Raw genomic sequence first — 9,287 nt, forward strand, 5'->3', positions numbered from 1 at the left:
AGGTGTATCAAAGGCCGCGATCAGTCTTTTTGCCATATCCTCGGCGAGACGCAGTAACGGACCGTTGCAGGGCCAACCCGGTTCCAGCTTGACACCTGCTCTGCGTGACAATAGGTGTGCGCTCAGCAGCCCACCGACCACCCGAATGTTCGTCTCGAACACGGACACGTTGATGTTGGCCTCGAAGTTCTCCCTCGCGCTGATTATCTCGGCAACGCGACGAAATTCGGAGAGATTACCCATAACCGCGAGCGTGTCCAGGGCGTCGATCAGCGTCAGGGAGAAGCTGCCCCAGGTGTCGAAGCCATCGCAACTCAACGAACGCAACTCGTCGTAGGGATAGGCGTGCGTCAGGTAGCCGGAGTAAGCGTAATCGAACATGGATCGAACCTCCTCGCGCAAAGCGAACAGATCCCTCTTGTTGTACTCCCGAAATCCGCTGACCAGGATCAAGAAACCCAGAATCGAGCCCGTTCTAAATAGGATCATCCTTTTATTATTGCTCGACTGTGTGGCTTTTTATCTGTTATCACCGACGTACATCGCCGCTCCTCTCCGATGACGATGAATCCCGCAGGATGATGCTCATGAGCCGCACGCGAATCGGCCACGTAGCCAAAACAATTTTATTATCCTCCGCGCGGACACACGCAACGTCGCGTCTAACCTATATCGCGATTCATCCCGTACGTGGAATTAAAGCACGCGCGCGCGCGATGCAAATTTAATTTTCCTACCATATCCGGCTCGTTTCGAACGAGGAGAAGACGATTAGGCGATTATCGGCCGCTGCATTTAAAGTGATTCTGTCACGGGATCACCCGGGTAATCTTACAACGCAACCTATAACCCAACGTAACCTTAAGTGACCGAGGTGCAGGTTGCAGGTGCAGTAGAATCATAAGAATCGAATGACAACAATACATAGTGGATGTCATTATGGATATGGAATTGAAAGATTTATTACGGAACTGCGCTTCAGCAAAGAAACGTACGTATACGTATGACTTTGTAATGAAAATAGCATTTCGCACACTTATTTATTACACGAGATATAAATATACTGAATGCATTTATATTTATCTATGTAATGTACTGTTTCAGCGAATGAAAACTCTAGTAATGAGGAGAAAGAGGATGAATACTTTCGAAGCATGTATCAGCAGTGGAAAGGTGTAAAGGCGAAAGACAATGATACTACATACAAAGTTATACCAAAGTTCTATTTCAAATTGCCGAAGGAGGATGAAATTTTACCACAAAAGTTACGCGAAGAGACACGTGCCTTATTCTTGCAAAGGCGCTCTCGGCAATTGCTCGATAATAATGAACTAAAAGCATTATGGGTTTTGTTGGACAAATATCATAGTCCACCGTTGTCAGGGGACGAACAGTTGATTAATTATGAGGATTTTAAGAAAGTGGGGAAACTGGCAGGAGCAAAATGCAGTTCATATTTTACCGCAGTTGTTTTTGCTAAACTGCAACAAGGAGATCCGCATGGTAGAATTAGCATCATGGCATTATTCAACTACGTCATGAGAAAAGTCTGGTTGCATCAAACAAGGATCGGTCTTTCTTTATATGATGTGACAGGGCAAGGATATCTCAGAGAGTCAGTAAGTTTTTTAAAATATATATATGTCTTTTATTATATTGTCTTATATTATATTGTATTTTTACTTGTGAGACTTTCTTAAATTTTGAATTTATTTATTCACACAGGATCTGGAAAACTACATTTTAGAATTGATACCGACGTTACCGCAACTTGAAGGTCTTGAAAAGTCCTTTCATTCTTTTTATGTGTGCACAGCTGTGAGAAAATTTTTATTTTTTTTGGATCCTCTTCGAACTGGACGAGTGCGTATTCAAGATATTTTAGCATGTAGTTTTCTAGATGATCTTTTAGAGTTGAGGGATGAGGATTTGCCAAAAGACCTCCAGGAAGCAAATTGGTTTTCTGCACCTTCGGCACTCAAAGTATATGGACAGTATCTTAATCTTGACAGAGATCATAATGGAATGCTAAATAAAGAAGAACTTGCTGGGTAATAAGCTGAAAAACTGCATTATAGTGTAAGATCAGCATATATAAAAAGTTAAATTATAAATATATAATTGTTGTATTTATATAGATATGGTACTGGGACTTTAACTGGTGTCTTCCTTGAACGGATATTTCAAGAGTGTCTGACTTATGAAGGAGAGATGGACTATAAAACTTATTTAGATTTCGTTTTAGCATTAGAAAATAGACATGAACCTCAGAGTCTTCATTATCTGTTTCGTATTCTTGATATCAACAATCATGGTTACTTAGATACATTTTGTCTTAACTATTTCTTTAGAGTACGTATGGTTTTTTTATTACAATTACATCTTCCAACAAGTTTTGATAATTTCCAATCAAAAAAGATATCATTTTGCAGGCTATACAAGAACAGATGACAATGCATGGTCAAGAACCTGTTAGCTTTGACGACGTTAAAGATGAGATATTTGACATGGTCAAACCAGCAGATCCATGTAAAATTACATTGCAGGATTTACTGTCTTGGTATGAAATATTGCATACAATATATTATGATATAGAAAAATATATTTCGTTAATATATTATTAACTAAATTATAAAACATTGTGATTGCAAGTGGGCAAGGTGACACGATGGTCAGTATTTTAATCGAATTCCATGGCTTTTGGGCATATGAAAATCGTGAGGCCATGGCAGCTGATACCGGGGACGAATCATCTCATGTATGACGAAAAAAAAACACTATTCCCAAATATGATATAAATATTCCACGGGGATAATAGATAACTTTATATATTGACATACTGTATGTATGTAATTAAAACTATTTGTTGTAATTTATTTTTTAATCAATAAAATTTTTATAATTCATAATTTATAATTTGAGAAATTCAGAAAAATGATCAAGATAATTCAGCTGTTATATGATGATTGTATATTCCTTAATTTATTTCTTAATCGAACATTATATTTGTTTTTCGGACATTGTATGCAAATTCAAGCGCGTAAAATAATTTGAATTTTTAAATTTATAATTTATACGTACTATGTGAAAATATTGGTCCACGGACCAATCGGGTAGCGTCATTTCAAACCATTCGTTTAAAGCGTGGGGTCGCTCCAGTACCGTATTAATAGCGTACTATTAAGTGTGGACAAGATGCTTTATCCAAAAATCAGATTTTAATAAAGAATTAAAACATATTTCTTTATCAATTGCAGGTATTTTTATAAAAAACTGCATGTATTTTTATCTTAAATTTCTTTTTAATTTATTTTACAGATAAAATAAAAAAAGGGAGTTGTAATTGTTTTGCTTAAGGGTGGAAAGAATTTCTAGTTACGTGCCTGAACCTGCAGATTTTCGCTTTTGCTTGGCGTCCCTACGCATTTCATTGTCAGTCTTAGTATGAAAGTGCGCGTCTGTTCATCGTAGTTTGCTATCGAGTTAAAACGCGTAATTTGACATTTTCTTCTGACAAGAATTCTTCACGATATTAAGTTCACTCGTTTCACCCGTATGCATTTTCTTTTTTCTTCCCGTTACTACAAAGCGTGAGTATATGTATATTATTTATTTCGTCCAAAAATACGAATGCGAGTAACTGAAAAAGTGTAACCAAGTGTAATTGCATGATATTAAAGGCGCGAATAGACTTATTCACGCGGATTGCGAAGGAAAAAAAGAATCGTGCATGTCGTTTCGCGAAATGAAAGATCATTTGGTGTACATTTTTCGCGATGCGTGAATTATATCTGTTTGATGTATATCAATCACGAGGATAGGAGTTCATTCTCCATCCGCATTTCTCTCTTTCTCTCTCTGTCTTTTGTCCCCCTCTCCTGCCCCCCCGTCGAGCAGTATGGCGCCCGTGTTTAAATTCAACGGTCAAAAATATAGTCCTTTTGTACGTTGCAGAATAAAGGCCGCACCTCAATCAGTCGATCATTTCAAGGACTGGTATCCTTCGTACAATACGACAATACGTATCTGAAAGTAAAAGTATTCGAAGGAATTTAGGTGAAAGTAAGCGTCGTTTCTCGAACAAATGGAACCTTTCATCCAAGTAAGAATCTTTTTTTTTTCTTCTCTTTAATCAGATAAGCGCTATGTGAAATACATGTTGACGTATGTATATCGCGACGTAGTTACGATATATCGGTTATATTTATGAATGGATTTATATTCAATCGATCTCTAGATTGCATTTTTTATATTGTTTATTCATTTCTTGGTGAAAGTTTTTTTTAAATAAATCTTTTAAGAAAGAAGATATGTTAGATTGTGTGATAATATATTGAAATTATTATTATTACTATATTTATTTGTAATATTTAAATGTCATTTTATATTTGTAACATTATTATAATATCGTTAAATATATAAAAAGAGTAATTAATATGACATGCACAAGAATATTTTTATAATTATTATTTTTATTACATACTCTAATTATATATGCATATGTTTATAAACAGCGTTTGTTAGAACGTGCTAAAGCACGGAGAGAGAAGTTAGATGAACAATTTGTTAACGCAGGATATGATGTTAAAAGAAGGAGTCCTTTGAAAGGAAATATTCAGCTGGAACAAATAACAGGTAATGTATATTTCTATAAATTTTTTTTAGATTTCTTATCTATAATTTAAACAATGTAGTTAATAATATTTATTAAAATAAATCACAAAGTAAAATTTATAACAATTAGCTTTTTATATTGAGATTACTACATAGTTTTGTGTGTTTATTCAACAGTGAAAGCAACAAATGCGGCAAATGAAAATTCAGTCAAATCACCAAAAGTAATGGTTGCAACCGAAACTCCTATAAAATCCTCTGATACATTCTTTCTATCTGAAAACATTACATCTAAGAATAATGAACAAAATAATAAAGAAAATGATGAATTTGGAACTTCTAATGTGCGTTCTAAGTTGCAGAGACTTGGAAAACTATATTCTGGTAAATAGTAATTATATAAACATAAAGTGAATGAATTGAACATATTAAAAAATAATGCTTTATATTTATCTTGAGTGACTAGTAGAGACTAATCTCTTGCTGAATCTCTCTCCATTGTAATTATGTTATAATTTTTATTACATGTACATATAAAATTAATATGTGATTTGCTTTTTTCAGAAGATAATAATCTTGGGTCCCCTATACATAGAACTGAAGAAAAATTCAGTGCAGAAGAAAATGATACTGAACATAAACCGATTAAAAGAGGTGCTAGACTCGATAGATTAGCAGCTTTAGCTTCAACAATCAACAATTGGGAAGATGATTTATCACATCCAACATTAAATAATTCAAAGGTATTTCATAATATTTATTTTAAAAGGAGAATTTGTGTTGGTGTTAGCCATTTAGAAAAAAAAGGGAGGGCGATGGAAAGATAGTAAAGGAATTAAAAATTGAGGAAGTAAAAGGGGAAAAAAAAGATGAAATAATATACAGAATATAAAAATAAAAAATAATTAAATTTGTACAAAATTGTAATGCACACAATTATGTATTAATATTTTATAGATTAAACCAGTAAATAACAAAGCTGAAAGAATACAAGCAAAATTTAATGTACAAGTTAAAAGCATAGAACCACAACCAAGCACGAGTAAAAGTTGCAAATTGATTGCTGCCAGCAATGAGACGAAAAGCGAAGATACAAGTCTAGTTAAACAGTTAAAATTGGATAAAACTGTATTAGAAAACTTGGTAAAATATAATTTATTTTAATTTTATTTTTAAGAGATAAGGGAGACTAAAGCTTTGTAAATTTCTTTGCAATTGTTTATGCTATATAAATTTATTTAATTTTTTTTTGAATTTTTTATATTGCACTTTTTGTGCTGTTATATTTCTCATAAAAAAAGAATGAGCAATTAAATGATTATATTTGGATAGCTATAAATACATATTTACAGGAGGCTCAAGGCTTTAGTCGTACGGAAAGCAATTCTCGCCTTGTGTATGACTATAAGCATTGTTCTCAGGAATCAACAAACGCGATGACAAGTCATTTATCACCTAAGAAACTCACGAGTAGTGCTCAGATGGAAAAGAAGCGAATCTCGCTTGAGAAATTTGATGGTTCACCGAGAAGCAAGAAAACTGAAGATGGTACTGGTAATTCGGTTTCTAATACTCCCGAAAATATTGTAAAAGGCGCAAATACCACCAGTAGTTCCCGATTACCATCTAGAACTGGATTTAACGGTTCGCCAAAAACTTTGGTCCAACCATCAGGTTCGGTGTTAAGCAAAGCATCAATGTTTGAGGCTAAAAACATGGATACGAAAGCGAAAGATCCTGCTCAAATGTCGGTCGCCGAGAGAACGGCGTTTTTTGAGCGAAATAAAGGAGAGGCGCCATTAATACCAAAAGCACCGCTTACGATGTCGATACCGCCTAAAAAATTACAAGAGAATAATAAGCTTAACACGCAATTAGGATCTAATGTAAGTAATTCGGTTGTTCATGATGTGAATAATCGAAATGTCGATGCTTCGAACAAAAGCTGCTCGGTTCTTGAACAACGTGCAATGTTTGAACAAGGTAGCAATAAAAACAAAGTAGAAGATATGGAAAATCATATTTTACAAGCTACTTGCACCGAAAGACAGCGTGAGTTAAATATGCTGCGTTCGCGTTTTAATAACAATAAGGAAATTGCTCGTACTGCTGCTAAATCCTGTGTTCGAACGAGCGAAAGTAGCGAAGGAGGTGGCAAATCATCCTCTCCGAAAAATTCGCCCATTTGTCCAGTAAAACCGACTCCTGCTCCGGTAAAATTAAATTTTATAACTTGTAAGATAAGAAAATAACACGAATATGTCTGTATATCATTAATTACAAATTATATTTTATTTATCTATTGTAGGATCACATCACCCCACCTCCACCACCGCCGCCACCACCTCAGATCGTGTCATATTATAGTAAATCTCCGATAAAAAGACAAGGTATTTAAATAGATTTTTTTTTTTTTTTTTTTTTTTTTTTTTTTTTTTTTTTCTTTTTTTTTAAAATTTATTTTTTTTTTTTTTTCTTTTTTTTTAAAATTTATTTTTTTTTTTTTTTCTTTTTTTTTAAAATTTATTTTTTTTTTTTTTTCTTTTTTTTTAAAATTTATTTTTTTTTTTTTTTCTTTTTTTTTAAAATTTATTTTTTTTTTTTTTTCTTTTTTTTTAAAATTTATTTTTTTTTTTTTTTCTTTTTTTTTAAAATTTATTTTTTTTTTTTTTTCTTTTTTTTTAAAATTTATTTTTTTTTTTTTTTCTTTTTTTTTAAAATTTATTTTTTTTTTTTTTTCTTTTTTTTTAAAATTTATTTTTTTTTTTTTTTCTTTTTTTTTAAAATTTATTTTTTTTTTTTTTTCTTTTTTTTTAAAATTTATTTTTTTTTTTTTTTGAAATTTAATTTTTTTTTTTTTTTTTTTTTTGTATTATTTCTCATATATATGAAATGTAATATTGATTTTTTTTTTTTTTTTAAACATATTTTCTAGTTGGAAGTCCACCTAAGGTTCAACATTTGAATACAGTGTTTTGTGATTCCAATGTTAAACGTATCCGTGTGTGTATTCCAAAACCAGGATCTCTTTATCCTAATCTATCTGAGATCGAAGCTACAGAAAGCGGAAGCAGTTCAGAATATACAGTTGATAGTACCGAGCCTGTGACAGCTACTCTTGATGAGGAAACCGAAACTGAAACTGAAAGCGAAACGGTCACCGAAGCCGATTATTACATTCAGGTAAAATAAAAAATTAAAAAGATTGAGTGTATGTGTTAAGAAATACATTATGTATATGTGTTGTGAGTATTGTTGTATGTGTTAATAATATAATTATTTATAATTATACATTCTTTGGATCTTTTGCAGAATGATGAAACTGATCAAGAGACCTCCGAAAGTGACCGAGAAAGCACACAGACTTCATCTATCGGGCGTACGAGTTTAGGACGTACTATTTTGAATGCGTTCAATGAACGCTCGTTGTTTAATAAAAAGGTATATGAATCACTCAATATTATATACTTGGATTATATATATATATATATTAGATTATGTATTTTTATATTATTAAATAATCACATTTTTTAACGATACTATTACAGAGATCTATGGAACCAGATCTAGATAGCACTACCTCGGATATTTCCGCACTGGACGAAATGGATCAATATTTGGACGAATGTTTCGACATGGAAGATAATAATGTGAAAGAGGAAGGTCCAACACCACCGAAAGTAAATAAAGGACGAAAGAGTCTGTTGACGGCGTGTAATAGTTTCAAGTACAGTCAATTATATATATTTTAGCTTTTACTAAAATAAAAATTTTGTTTTTGTCTTTTTTAAGAGACAATTTTTAATTTCACAGATATCGTTCACCTTTAAAAGATTCAGACAAATTAGAGGATGGTAGTGGCAAATGCACACCATTAGTACGCACTGTTAGTGCATATAGACGAGAGCAGTTTCAGGTAAGTTTGATATTTTAATGTAATTTTAATGTGTGGTAGCTATGAATGAACATATCTAAAGTTTTTTTATAATTTCAGTTGGCTAAGGCTAATTCAGCTGCAAGACCAGAAGCGGGATCAGATCCAGCTTATAGCCATACAGAGAAATGCGAAGACGAATCGGTACTGGTGGAAAATAAAGTGAAAAGGCTATTGGATGAAGTTGTCACACAAAATAAAAAAATAGAAGAAGCTAGCAAAGCATTAAATTTATGCAAAGCTAGTATAGAATTTAATGGCTCTAGTGAGCACGTCGGAGGCGAATGGGCTCTTCTTGTTGCCAGTAAGTTTTTATTTTTATAATATGCAGTGTTTTGCATATATTAGATATTAAATTGAAGGGCTAATATGCGAAACTATTAGATAAATATTATAAAGATAAAAACAATTTTTTTTCACACAGCTCGTAAACGACAAGCTGCACTGAATGAAGTGCAGAGACTCAAACGGGAAGGCACGCTAAGACCTGTCAAAGCAGGCTCACCAGATATGGGAAGTGGAGCTTTATCTATCTCAGCGATTACATTATCACTGAAACCAGAATATATTCGACATATGGGTCTTGGTAAGTATAAAGTGATGTATAATTTTGTTACTTTTGTGTAAAAAAACTACATTAAAATAATCGTATAAATTGTTACAGATAAATATCTTCATTGTGTCTGCTTGATGTATCACTTGGGCGAAGTGATTGCCACTCAAGCAGCTACTGCTGAAC

The 9,287-nt window shown here is 32.8% G+C and overlaps 3 protein-coding genes across 8 annotated transcripts in view; 2 read left to right on the forward strand and 1 right to left on the reverse strand.

Annotated features, from left to right (window-relative positions):
* LOC115237397 (ER degradation-enhancing alpha-mannosidase-like protein 2) overlaps positions 1–678 on the reverse strand; it is a 2,782-nt gene extending 2,104 nt beyond the window's left edge. Inside the window, exons 1-2 of one of the 2 annotated variants that reach the window (XM_029810400.1) lie at positions 542–678; positions 1–475 (exon numbers count right to left, since the gene is read on the reverse strand). In XM_029810400.1, the coding sequence (XP_029666260.1) occupies positions 1–381 (381 nt within the window). In that variant the 5' untranslated portion in view covers positions 382–475; positions 542–678. Of the gene's footprint in view, positions 519–541 lie in introns of those variants that run through there. The other variant, XM_029810399.1, reaches the window with a different exon arrangement.
* A 71-nt stretch (positions 679–749) lies between these two features.
* LOC115237399 (serine/threonine-protein phosphatase 2A regulatory subunit B'' subunit gamma-like) lies at positions 750–2,913 on the forward strand. Its single transcript, XM_029810401.1, has 6 exons — positions 750–991; positions 1,105–1,619; positions 1,726–2,051; positions 2,139–2,352; positions 2,433–2,560; positions 2,653–2,913. Exons 1-6 carry the CDS (start codon positions 940–942, stop codon positions 2,762–2,764), a joined length of 1,347 nt encoding a protein of 448 aa, XP_029666261.1. The 5' UTR covers positions 750–939; the 3' UTR covers positions 2,765–2,913.
* Positions 2,914–3,398: 485 nt separating this feature from the next.
* LOC115237396 (anillin) overlaps positions 3,399–9,287 on the forward strand; it is a 17,884-nt gene continuing 11,995 nt past the window's right edge. For 3 of the 5 annotated variants that reach the window (XR_003884335.1, XM_029810396.1, XM_029810395.1), the window contains exons 1-15: positions 3,399–3,590; positions 3,955–4,102; positions 4,515–4,635; positions 4,792–4,998; positions 5,179–5,357; positions 5,572–5,757; positions 5,967–6,827; positions 6,923–7,004; positions 7,550–7,797; positions 7,927–8,055; positions 8,163–8,341; positions 8,428–8,530; positions 8,609–8,852; positions 8,973–9,134; positions 9,213–9,281. Coding sequence is in view for 4 of the 5 variants with exons in the window: in XM_029810396.1 (XP_029666256.1) it covers positions 4,085–4,102; positions 4,515–4,635; positions 4,792–4,998; positions 5,179–5,357; positions 5,572–5,757; positions 5,967–6,827; positions 6,923–7,004; positions 7,550–7,797; positions 7,927–8,055; positions 8,163–8,341; positions 8,428–8,530; positions 8,609–8,852; positions 8,973–9,134; positions 9,213–9,281 (2,788 nt within the window). In the remaining variant the exon portion in view is untranslated. The remainder of the gene's footprint in view (positions 3,591–3,954; positions 4,103–4,514; positions 4,636–4,791; positions 4,999–5,178; positions 5,358–5,571; positions 5,758–5,966; positions 6,828–6,922; positions 7,005–7,549; positions 7,798–7,926; positions 8,056–8,162; positions 8,342–8,427; positions 8,531–8,608; positions 8,853–8,972; positions 9,135–9,212; positions 9,282–9,287) is intronic. The other 2 variants (XM_029810397.1, XM_029810398.1) reach the window with 2 other exon arrangements.

The sequence above is a fragment of the Formica exsecta genome, unplaced genomic scaffold (assembly GCF_003651465.1).
Source record: "Formica exsecta isolate Colony F162 unplaced genomic scaffold, ASM365146v1 scaffold295, whole genome shotgun sequence".
NCBI classification, from domain to species: domain Eukaryota; kingdom Metazoa; phylum Arthropoda; class Insecta; order Hymenoptera; family Formicidae; genus Formica; species Formica exsecta.

Bases quoted from the DNA above. Each gene is read 5' to 3' on its own strand.
- LOC115237399 (XM_029810401.1), top strand. From the start codon at position 940: ATGGATATGGAATTGAAAGATTTATTACGGAACTGCGCTTCAGCAAAG. The intron at 992-1,104 runs GTACGTATACGT...GTACTGTTTCAG, and splicing joins CTGCGCTTCAGCAAAGAAAC to CGAATGAAAACTCTAGTAAT. The intron at 2,561-2,652 runs GTATGAAATATT...TGTGATTGCAAG, and splicing joins TTGCAGGATTTACTGTCTTG to TGGGCAAGGTGACACGATGG.